The sequence below is a fragment of the Physeter macrocephalus genome, chromosome 11 (genome assembly GCF_002837175.3).
Source record: "Physeter macrocephalus isolate SW-GA chromosome 11, ASM283717v5, whole genome shotgun sequence".
Lineage (NCBI taxonomy): Eukaryota > Metazoa > Chordata > Mammalia > Artiodactyla > Physeteridae > Physeter > Physeter macrocephalus.
Window position 1 is genome coordinate 171464903 of NC_041224.1, and position 10473 is coordinate 171475375.

The 10473-nt window shown below is 56.3% G+C and overlaps 1 protein-coding gene across 1 annotated transcript in view; it reads left to right on the forward strand.

The window, feature by feature from the left end:
* The first annotated feature begins 278 nt into the window (after positions 1-278).
* The window catches only part of ITPK1 (inositol-tetrakisphosphate 1-kinase), a 23192-nt gene continuing 12997 nt past the window's right edge, over positions 279-10473 (forward strand). Inside the window, exons 1-4 of the mRNA XM_055088501.1 lie at positions 279-357; positions 6345-6389; positions 7434-7532; positions 7865-7905. Of these exons, the coding sequence (XP_054944476.1) occupies positions 279-357; positions 6345-6389; positions 7434-7532; positions 7865-7905 (264 nt within the window). The remainder of the gene's footprint in view (positions 358-6344; positions 6390-7433; positions 7533-7864; positions 7906-10473) is intronic.

A 10473-nucleotide genomic window follows, 5' to 3' on the forward strand; every position in this document is an offset into this window, starting at 1 on the left:
AGGACTTGCCCCCAGCCCCCCACGCCGGCCGGTGTCCCCAGGCCTCACTCCCTCTGCTGCGGGGCCTGCTCGACCCTGCGTGACCCTGTATGCGGGGGTGGGACCATTCACCGTGTCACCCGTCATCCTCCATCATGAAAGTACTGCCCAGATTTCTGAAAAAGAGACTGCCTGGGGCCGGGGAGGCATGGTCAAGACCCTGCATTGCTGGTGCCCCAGGAAACTGCCGCCGTCCCTCTGGGAAGCAGCGTGACCCTGTGGCAAAAACAGAAACGTTGATGCCGGTGGAGCGCGGACCCCCTCCTGGGAATGCGGCCTGTGGAAATGACTCATCGCAAGCCCAGAGGCTTATCCTGCGTGAGAGGTGTTCAGTCCCTGGCGGAGGAAGATTGGCACAGACATGAGTGTCTGACCTGAGGGGAAATGTCGCCAGTCGGGTGACCAGGAAATGCAAAATCACGGGAAAATACTGGCGGCAGCAGCATTCAGTAAAAACAATTAAAAAGGAAAGTCCAGTCACAGTTATAGCAAAGTAGATAAACAAGATGCTTCTGCAAGGGAAAGTCCTCCGGAGCAGCCAGTGGCCAGGCTGAGAGGGGACAGCTGTGACAGCTGTCGTCTTTTCAGATGGAACAAACCTGGGTGGGCAGGCCTCGAGGGAGCGGCGTGTGAGGGTGCAGCGGTGGCCCGAGGGCCCAGGTAGCAGGCAGGCGGCCTGGAATATGGGACATTGGCGCCCAGGCACACTGACCATAGGTTCTGCGTCTGTCCAGATGTGGCCTAGATGCCCGAGGAGCCCGCCTTGTGCGTAGGGTGCTGTCAAAGATCAGTCCCTTCACTCAACAAGCACTTGTTGAGCACCTACTGTGTACCTCAGTGTTCTAGGCACTGGGCCCACAGCAGTGAATAAACCCACCAGCCCCTGCCCTCGTGGAATCAATGTTCTAGAGAGGGAGACAGTGCCCTCGAATGTAGTAACTCCTCCCCCTGGCGCGTCCCAGGTGAGTCCTCCCCGCTGCCTAGGAGCACGCAGCGGGCTCCAGGCCCTCGGAGCCGCTTCTCTGGTCTGTCTGCAGCTCCTCTCGCCTCAGCACAGCCCTCACTCGTGGGTGTCATTCTCTGGGGCCCCGCCCTGCAAAGGATTCCCACTCTGCATGTCCTAGGGGACTGTCCCTGCCCCTGCCCCAGGTTTTGTTTCCACTGGGTATCATCTGGGTGAAGAAGTTATACCTGGCTGGGAGAAAAGAACTGAAGCAGAGTCTTGTCACAGCTGTCCCCAGACCTTGCATGGCCGGGGCCCACCAAGGCTTCCTTCGCATCTGTGTGCAGAGGGCCTGCTCTGCTGGCACCATGCTGGGCACAGCCAGGGAGCCAAGGAGGGTGAGGCCCGGGGCCCAACATCCCCGGTACCTGGACATGGACCAGTGGCCGCGATTCAGAACCTACCCACTCTCCTGTGGGCAGCCCAGGTGGCCTTGCCCAGTGTAGTAATAGAAATAGCAGCCACTGCTATGTGCCTGTTAGGTGCCAAGGCCTCCCAACAACCCTCTAGGGAGGCATCGCTCCCATTTTACAGATGAAAAGAGCAAGGCCCAGCATTGTTCAGTCATTTGCCAAAGGTTACAGCTAGTTTACCCCAGGTTCAGTCAGGCTTCAAAGCTGCACCTTCAAAGTGCTGTCTCCCCCTCTCCCCTACCCCTAGTTGCCCTCTTGTAGCACCTGTTTGTCATTGTCTTTTGTCCTCTTGCTAGTTCTGTATCACCTGCCACCAGGTGCATGGGAGTGTGGCCACCTGCCAGAGTGGACAGGGCAGTGATGTGACTGGGACACCTGGATTCTCACCCTGGGCCTGCCTGTGACTTGTGTATGGTCTTGAACTATTCTCTTCCCCTCTCTGGACGTGATAGGACTTGCCATCTCCGAGGACCTCTGGCTTCACGTTCTCTGATGAGGGTAGCAGAGAGGGAAGAGCGGGTGTTTCAGGTTCCCAGGGGCTAATATTTCAGCTCTTAACAGAACACAACCCACCATCTGACTAAAAAAAAAGCCTCTTTCCAACTCCCATCCAGAAATAAAGACGACAGATAAATAAGCAGCAGTAGCCTTTTTCGGGGAACCAGAAATAGCGCCCAGCGCTGACTGATAGCAAGAGTCTTATTCTATTTGGGGTAGAAGAGCTGTTGGCACTGCTGTGATTTTCCCAGGGCGGAGCTGGAGGGAACTCTGCTGTCGCTGTCCCTCACATGGGGCGGGGCTGGTGTGTCTGCTGCCGCCAAGGCGCTGGCTCCACCGCTGCAGGGCCCGGCTGCTTCCTCGACCCTCCCACTCAGGTGACCTCTGTGTCCACCAGCTAGACTGATGTCACCGTCTTCATCTCAAAGGCTGGGTCGGGCTTCCCTGGTGGCGCAGTGGTTGAGAGTCCGCCTGCCGTTGCAGGGGACACGGGTTCGTGCCCTGGTCCGGGAGGATCCCACGTGCCGCGGAGCGGCTGGGCCCTTGAGCCATGGCCGCTGAGCCTGCGCGTTCAGAGCCTGTGCTCCGCAATGGGAGAGGCCACACAACAGTGAGAGGCCCGCGTACCGCAAAAAAAAAAAAAAAAAAAAGGCTGGGTCCGTTTGTATGACCAGACGGCAGCGCGTCCTCAAGCAGGGCCTTTGCACCTGGCCATTCCGTCTGCCAGGAGCGCGTTTCCCCCAGATGCCCGGGCTGACCGCTCGTCTTCCTGGGCCTTTGCTCAGCGAGGCACATCCCGACCACACCTCCACCTCCACTGGCAGCCCCCTCGCGCTCCCCGTGTCACCTGCCAGCACCGTCTAGCTGTCCATTTTACTCATCCATCGGGCTTATTGTCCGGTCCCTGCGCCTGGAATGTCAGCTCCACGAGGCAGCGTTGCCTGTGTTCCTTCACTGCTGGGTCTCTAGCTCCAGGGATGCAACACATTTTTTTGTTGGTGACCAGTTGTTGAAACCAAAATAGCAACAGTAGTAGTTTCTAATTTACTGTGATTTCACAGGCGTGGCAGGATGATTTTGGCTACAAGCAGCCAGAAACTGGGTCAAGCAGTAGAGTCATCGTGGTCTGCTGTACCCGAGTCCAGCGTTGGGACAGGCCCCGGGTGTGGGGCAGCCTGCAGCCCAGCGAGGGACACAGGTTCCTTTCCAGCCTCTGCCCTGCGGGCACAGGACTGCCTTCCCCCAAGGCTGACCCCCACAGACTGAGCTTGGTCTGTGGGCCTTTCAGGCCGCATGATCAGGGAGGTCTCGGTCCTGGGCCCACCCTGGAGAGGGCGCGGGGTTTGCAGCTGGTAGTGCCTGCCGCTCAGGGTGTGGTCAACAAGCTCCAAGTAAGGATTAAGGAAGAAGAGCATGACGCTGTGCCTGGTCCCCTCTTTCTTGTCACACTCGGTCCTTGGCCACCTCTGCTGGGTCCTGCCATCACCCAGGCTACCACCTCAGACCCCAGAGCCTGAGATTTCAGAAGGGTGTGGGTGTCTGGCCTAATACTGGATGCGGCCTGTTCATTGGAAGTGTCTCGTCTCTGCATTTCATCTGGACCCCAGATATCTCCGGGACAGCACTCGCCTCATCCTTCTCTGATTCACCCTGGCCTTGGCAGGGGCGGGGCTGGGGGACGGGTCTCTGCCGGTTTTCTGGAGGCTCGAAGGAGACACTGCACCCGAAGCATTTATTTAGCCCAGTTGCCCGCAGGGAGCGAGTGCTCAATGGATGGCAGCTGCTACCGCTGGGGTTTTTTCCTTATTTTTCTTTTTCAATTGGTATAAGCCACATACCATAAAATCCACCTTTTTAAAGTGTAGATACAGGTCAGTAGGTTTGAATATATTCACAGAGTTGTACAGCCATCACAATTATCAAATCCCAGAACATTTTCCTCACCGCAAAAAGGAATGTTCGCATTTGCAGTCACTCCCCATTCCACCTGCCCCCCAGGCCCTGGCAACCACCAGTCTCCTTTCTATCTCTATGGATTGGCCTATTCTGGACATCTGGGATAAACGAAGTCATATATTTTGTGGCTTTTCTAACTGGCTTCCTTCACTTAGCAGAATGTTTTCAAGGTTTATCTATGTTGTAGCATGAATCAGTGCTTTTTATGGCTGGATATATTCCATTGCATGGATATATCACGTTTTGTTTACCCACTCACCAGTTGATTGACATTTGGGTTGTTGCCACTCTTTGGCTGTGATGAATAACGCTGTTATGAACATTCCTGGACAGGTTTTTTGTGGACATATGTTTCCGTCTTCTTGGTTGTATAGCCAGGAGTGGACTGCTGGGTCACACTGGAACTATGTTTAACTGTCTGAAGAACTGCCAGACTGTTTCTCAAAGCAGCTGGACCACTTTGCATTCCCACCAGCAATGTCAGGACACTTGTTATTGTCTGTCTTTTTGGGTGTAGCCAGCCTCACAGGTGTGGTTTTGATCTTCATTCCTCTGATGGCTAATGATGTTGAGCATCCTTTCCCGTGCTTATTGGCCATTCGTATGTCCTCTTTTGAGAACTGCCCGTTTCAGATCCTTTGCCCATTTTTCAGATTGGGTTATTGGTCTTTTAATTGTTTGGTTGTTAATAGTTCTTCATGTATTTTGGATACTAGACCCTTATTCGATATATGATTTGCAAATGTTTCCCCCCATTCTGTGAGTTGTCTTTTCACTTTCTTGATAGTGTCCTTTGAAGCACACAAGTTTTAAATTTTGATGACATCAAATGTGTCTGTTTTTACTTTGGTTGCTTGTGCTTTTGGTGCCTAAGAAACCATGTCTAATCCAAGGTCATAAAGATTAACACCTGTGTGTTCTTCTAATTGTTTTATAGTTTTAGCTCAAATGCTTTTTCTGCACCTGTTGATAGGATCGTGTGGGTTTCATCCTTTATCCTGTCGATATGGAGCGGGCACTTTTTCTACTAGGGAGGCCGCGGTCAGTAGCATGGACTTGGGAACCAGCTGCCCGGGGATGAGCCCCCAGCTGCACCCCTTACTCACTGTGTGACTCTGGACCGGGAGCTTCACCTCTCTGTGCCCCATTTTCTTCATCTGTAAAATGGGGGTGACAGCACCTCTTTGTGGGGTTCTTGTGAGGGTAGATGATGGCTTTGCAGACTGTGGAGCAGTGTCTGGCACATAACAAGTGGGGTTTATTGACTGTTGGCCGTTAGCCGTGGCATTACTTGAAAGCTTTGGGCTGAGGTGGGAAGGGCATTGAAGGCGGATCTAAAAGCCAGGCAGATTCACCTGCTTCGAAAACTCCGGAAGCTCTGACCGGAGGTGGTCTGTTTGACTCCAGGGATCTCCAAGTCTTCCCATGGGAGGGCTGGGTCCAGGGTGGACCCCCTGCCAGGCCAGGTGGGCAACTGCTGCAGGCCGGCCTGCTGCCACACTCTCCAGTTTGTTTGGCCTGGAGTGTCACGCCCTGTTAGGGCTGGGCTGGAGGGGCTGCAGCAAGGAGCCTTTGCGCAGAGCGCTTCCTCCTTCCACAGCCTGCCAGCCCCTCACCAGTGTTTCCACCCGGCTCCGACTCTGGGCAGGGGGTGCAGAAATGGGGCCTGTTTAGATAATGGCTCACAGCTGAGAGCCAGGACACCCTCCCCCGCCAAGCCCTACCTCCCTGCTCTGATGTCCCTGGCTTCTCTTCTCCTGGCCTGCCATGTGAGCCTGGCTCCTTGTCCTGGCTCTGTATGTGGCTGTCAAGTGACCTTGGACAAAGACTGCCTCTTCGGGCCTCTGTTTCAGCATCTGTCCCTGAGGAATATGAGTGCTCCGTGCAGAGGGCCTGCCTCGCCGTCTGCCAGGGCTCCACCCTCCCTGGGTCCCCGAGAACCTGCCATCACTCTGCGCCTGTTTGGAGTTTGGACTTTGCTGGCGGGGGGCGGGGAGGGAAATTAAAACTTTTAATGTTCCCTGTGTAGTTCTTGGCCCTGGCTTTTATGAGATACGTGAAGCTGGATCTTACCTTGGTTCCAATGTTTTAATGTACTGACCTCCTAGCCAGCCAAGTAGCTGGAAGCTGTTGGAGACAAGCTGCTTTACTGTTTGCTTTCGGTTTGGTTTCCAAGTTTGTGGCGGGGATGGGGGTGTCACCCCCATCCCACTAATGCTCAGCCTTTCCCAGCTCCTGTGCCCAGAAATACAGGGTGGTCTTACCTCCTGGGAGCTGGTGCCCTCAGTGGGGATGGAGGTAGACTGAGTAGTAATAACAGACCAGTCATGCAATTTAACAATCAGTAGAGAGATTCAGAATACACTTTGTTTTCCCACGAATAATCTGTTTTGCCCTCACTCGGTGTCTGGCACCAGGAGCGTCCTGACGAACAGAGCACAGAGCTTCTCAGACAACCAAACACGCCTGGAACCCACAGGGTGAGCGCGCACCCCTCCAAGAGCACCCCTCCAAGAGCGGGGACCCAGGAAAGCAGCGGCATGGGGGTGGGGCCGGGGCTGGAGTGTGGTGGCAGGAGGAGGGCGGTGCTGTGCTCGCGTGTGGCCCGTCGGGGTGACAGGGGGGTCGGGAGCCGCCTCCGTTAGGTGGCGAGAGGCTGCATGCCGGGGGTCCCTGTGTGACCGCGAGCCACTCTTTAATCCCCCCACCCCCCCTCCCTCAGCGTCCTCCCCACGGGATTATTTGCAGACTTCAGAGGTGATGTACTTAAAGCCCTTGGCAGTGCTAGACCCGGGGTGAGAGCTGAAGGGCTGGTGTCGTTCCTGGGGTTATCATTAAGCTGATACTGCAGATGGAGGGGGAAGTCTTTTTTTTTTTTTTTTTAACATCTTTATTGGAGTATAATTGCTTTACAATGGTGCATTAGTTTCTGCTGTGTTACAAAGTGAATCAGCTATACATATACATATATCCCCATATCTCCTCCCTCTTGCGTCTCCCTCCCACCCTCCCTCCCACCCCTCTAGGTGGTCACAAAGCACAGAGCTGATCTCCCTGTGCTATGCGACTGCTTCCCACTAGCTATCTGTTTTACACTTGGTAGTGTATATAAGTCCATGCCACTCTCTCACTTTGTCCCAGCTTACCCTTCGGAGGGGGAAGTCTTCATTGCCCCAGAACAGTGTTCGTAGTTGATTGAGTTAAAATTTGAGTTATAAAACAGTACCTCGTCGTGGAGCTGTGAGTGTGTGTCACATGCCCAAGTGCAGGCTAGGAGGTAGTCACAGCCGTATCTGTGACTGTGTCTGGTCTTCACTTTTAGTTGATCTCCAGCCTTTGCCGTTATAATGTATTGGTTCCGTCATTACAGAAACGCTATTAGAAAATGTAATGAAAGTCTGTGCTCTCATTCCCGGGGCATGTGGGTGACTGCGGCGTATGGGCCGTCAGATGGGGTGGGCAGGGGCGCTGAGGGGGCCCCGGGGAGAGGGCGGTGCTGACTCGGGCTTCTCCTCTGCCCCCAGATGACAGGATCTGCTCACCACCCTTCATGGAGCTCACGAGCCTGGGCGGAGACGACACCATGAGGCTCCTGGAGGAGAATGGCCTGGCCTTCCCGTTCAGTGCGTACCGTGCCCTGAGCGCGCCGCGTGGGGGCCGGGTGGGCCTTAAACTTCCCGAGGGTGCAGGCAGGCCTCGGCCGCCGGGGAGGGCATGGCCCCGGGTCCCTGGGTTCCTGGGCGGTGAGGGCCTGGCCTGGCGGCATCCGTCCAGCTCACCCGTGGGCAGGTGCTGGCCCTGCCAGGGTAGAGTCCGCACCTCCCTCCAGCTCCCACCTGCCCCTCCCCTGAGGGGCTGCCGGAGTTGCTGAGAGTTTCTCCCTGTACCTGCAAGGCTGGGCTTTGTGGGTGAATAACCTCGCTCACCCCTCTGTTTTTCTCTCCCCCACCCACAGTTTGCAAAACCAGAGTGGCTCATGGCACCAGCTCTCACGAGGTGAGTGGAAGACGTGACGACTTGACTGCGCTGTCCCCCGCCTCCGCACCCCGGCCACCCCCCTGCCCCCGATCCTTTCAGCTCGCGGTGTCTCTCTGGGAGCCCGCCGGCCTGCCGCTCCTCCTCCGTGTCCTGCTCCTGATGGCTGTGGCTTTGTACGCTGCCTCCACCCACACCCTGCGCCTGTCCTGTCCCCAAGGCCGCGACGGCCGTGCCTGCCCCCTTTGTGCCCGCGCAGGCCAGGCCTCCATCTGACCAGTCCTTTGGCCTGTCGGCGTCGGTCACTGCCTGCTCCGTGCCGGGCACTGGCCTGGGCCCCACTGAAAAGACGCCATCGCTGCCCACAGGGCCCTGCCAGTCCTGCTGAATTGGGGAAGTGGGTGAGAAGGAGGAAGGAGCGCCCTGCCTGCCGTGTACATTGTACGTGACTGCCCCGCCCTCTCATTCATTCCTGTGTTCAGCCAGTAGTCATTCCCGGCCTTGGGTGCCCCGGGAAGGCCCTGTGAGAGAGTCTGTCCCCGGCAGCCCCGCCGTCAGAAACGCTCCCCCAAGACCTATGACTAAACGTGGACAGCCCGGGCAGTGCGCCCTGCAGAAGATGTATGTAGTGTCTTTATCCCTGGCATGTATTTATGGGGAAATGTCTGTAAACAGATGTGTCCCTATGGTGTGGTACATGCCATGATGGGGCTGCAAGGCCGAGGGGTCCCTTTGCTTGCGGGAGGGAACGTGAGGGCAGGACATCCTGGCCTGTAGCAAAGGTCAGCTGTCTTCTAAGGTGAGGAGCCCTCGTGGAGCCTTCCCTGTCCAGGCCTGGCTGGGATCCGGGCCAGGGGTGTGCGCCTGGGCCGGGCCCCGGGAGGGAGCAGGAAGGCTTCAGAGCAGCCAGAATCGTGTCCCTGGGACCCACACTCCCCTCGCTGGCACCAGCACCTGCTCCCCAACCTTCCACCGGTTTCTCTGTTGGTCAGTGCGCCTTGGGGTTTTCAGGACAGAAAGGCGACTGCGGTCATTAGTGTGATGAGACCAGCCTAGTGCAGAACAGGTCAGCCTGCCAGGAAGGAACCGCTTCTGCTGTTGATGTAAGAACTTTGGAATCACACCAGCCTGGGACCAGGTCTGGTTCTGAGCACCACCAGCTGTGTGACTTTGGGCAGATTACCCAGCCTCTCTGAATTTCCGTCCCTCACTTGTAACTGGGGATATGGTGGCTGTTGTGAAGGATAAGGGAGTTAGTTGCTGCATGTGCTGCCATGGGGCCTGGCCCAGGGAGTGTTTGATACGCTGTCGTGGAACCAGTTGCCCTGGGGCCCGCTGGGTCGTTGCTGACGGGGCGGGGGTTCTGGATCGAGGTGGCCACCCTCCTCTGGGGGAGTCTTGACTCCATGGGGTCAAGCGCCTTCAGGGGAGGCTATTTCACTCCTCAGTCCAGTTATCCAAGTCTGGCTCCAAGGTGTGTGCCACGTCCCCCCCACTGCCCCACCCCTGGGGCTCCCCCAGCCCGCCGTGCGCTGTTTCCGGGAGGGGCTCCTCTGCTGGGTGGGGGTCAGGGACAGAGCCCTGAGATTGGGATCTGAGGTGTTGCAGATTCCCAGGGGGCTTGTGTGCCGCGGGCCGTCTGCCTCCCGGGAGGCTGTTAACATCAGAGGGACCCCCCCGCTGGTGGGGCGCCCTCCGTGGCATGAGCCTGGGGGCGGGACGCCGAGGCTCGTCACCCACCTCAGGGGTGCCCGGGGATGCTGAGTGCAGTGAGGATGGAGGACATCTCTGTGCACGTGATGAGCTTTACACAGGAAGCGGGGCTTTCTGACCGGGGTCCTCACCTGTACCCCAGTCTGCCCGAGCCCTACCTCTGATTCCCCGGTCCCTCGCTCAGCTGAAATCGGGACTAGTTTGTTTTCATCTTATGTTCACACGATGGTTTGGGCTCTTGTCTTGGCTTTAAGCTGGTGTAAGCACACAAGTTTGCTCCACAGTGGAATACCACGTCCCCTCCTTTAAAAAAAAACAAAACCAAAAAAAAACCCCACTGAGCCAAAAGCTCGGAGGACCCCGAAGCTACCCCATGGTGGTTATTTTATTTATTTATTTATTTTTAATTTTTTTGGGCACACTGCGCGACATGCGGGATCTTAGTTCCCTGACCAGGGATCGAACCCGTGCCCCCTGCAGTGGAAGTGCGGAGTCTTAACCGCTGGACCGCCAGGGAAGCCCCACCATGGTGGTTACTGATGCTATTTTACAGGTGAGGAAAATGGAGCTTAAACAGGGCTTATGCAGCAAGTGCCAGGGCTGGGTCTTGAACCCGTGTATGGCTCTCTTACTTTCATCAGATGGCTAAGGGGATGATTCACTGCGGCGCACGCACACACACACACACACACACGCACGCACGCGCACGCACACACACACACACTTTTCGTTTACACACACACACACGCGCGCACGCACACACACACACACTTTTCGTTTACACACACACACGCACGCGCACGCACACACACACACTTTTCGTTTACACACACACACACACACACACACACACACACACACACACACACACACACA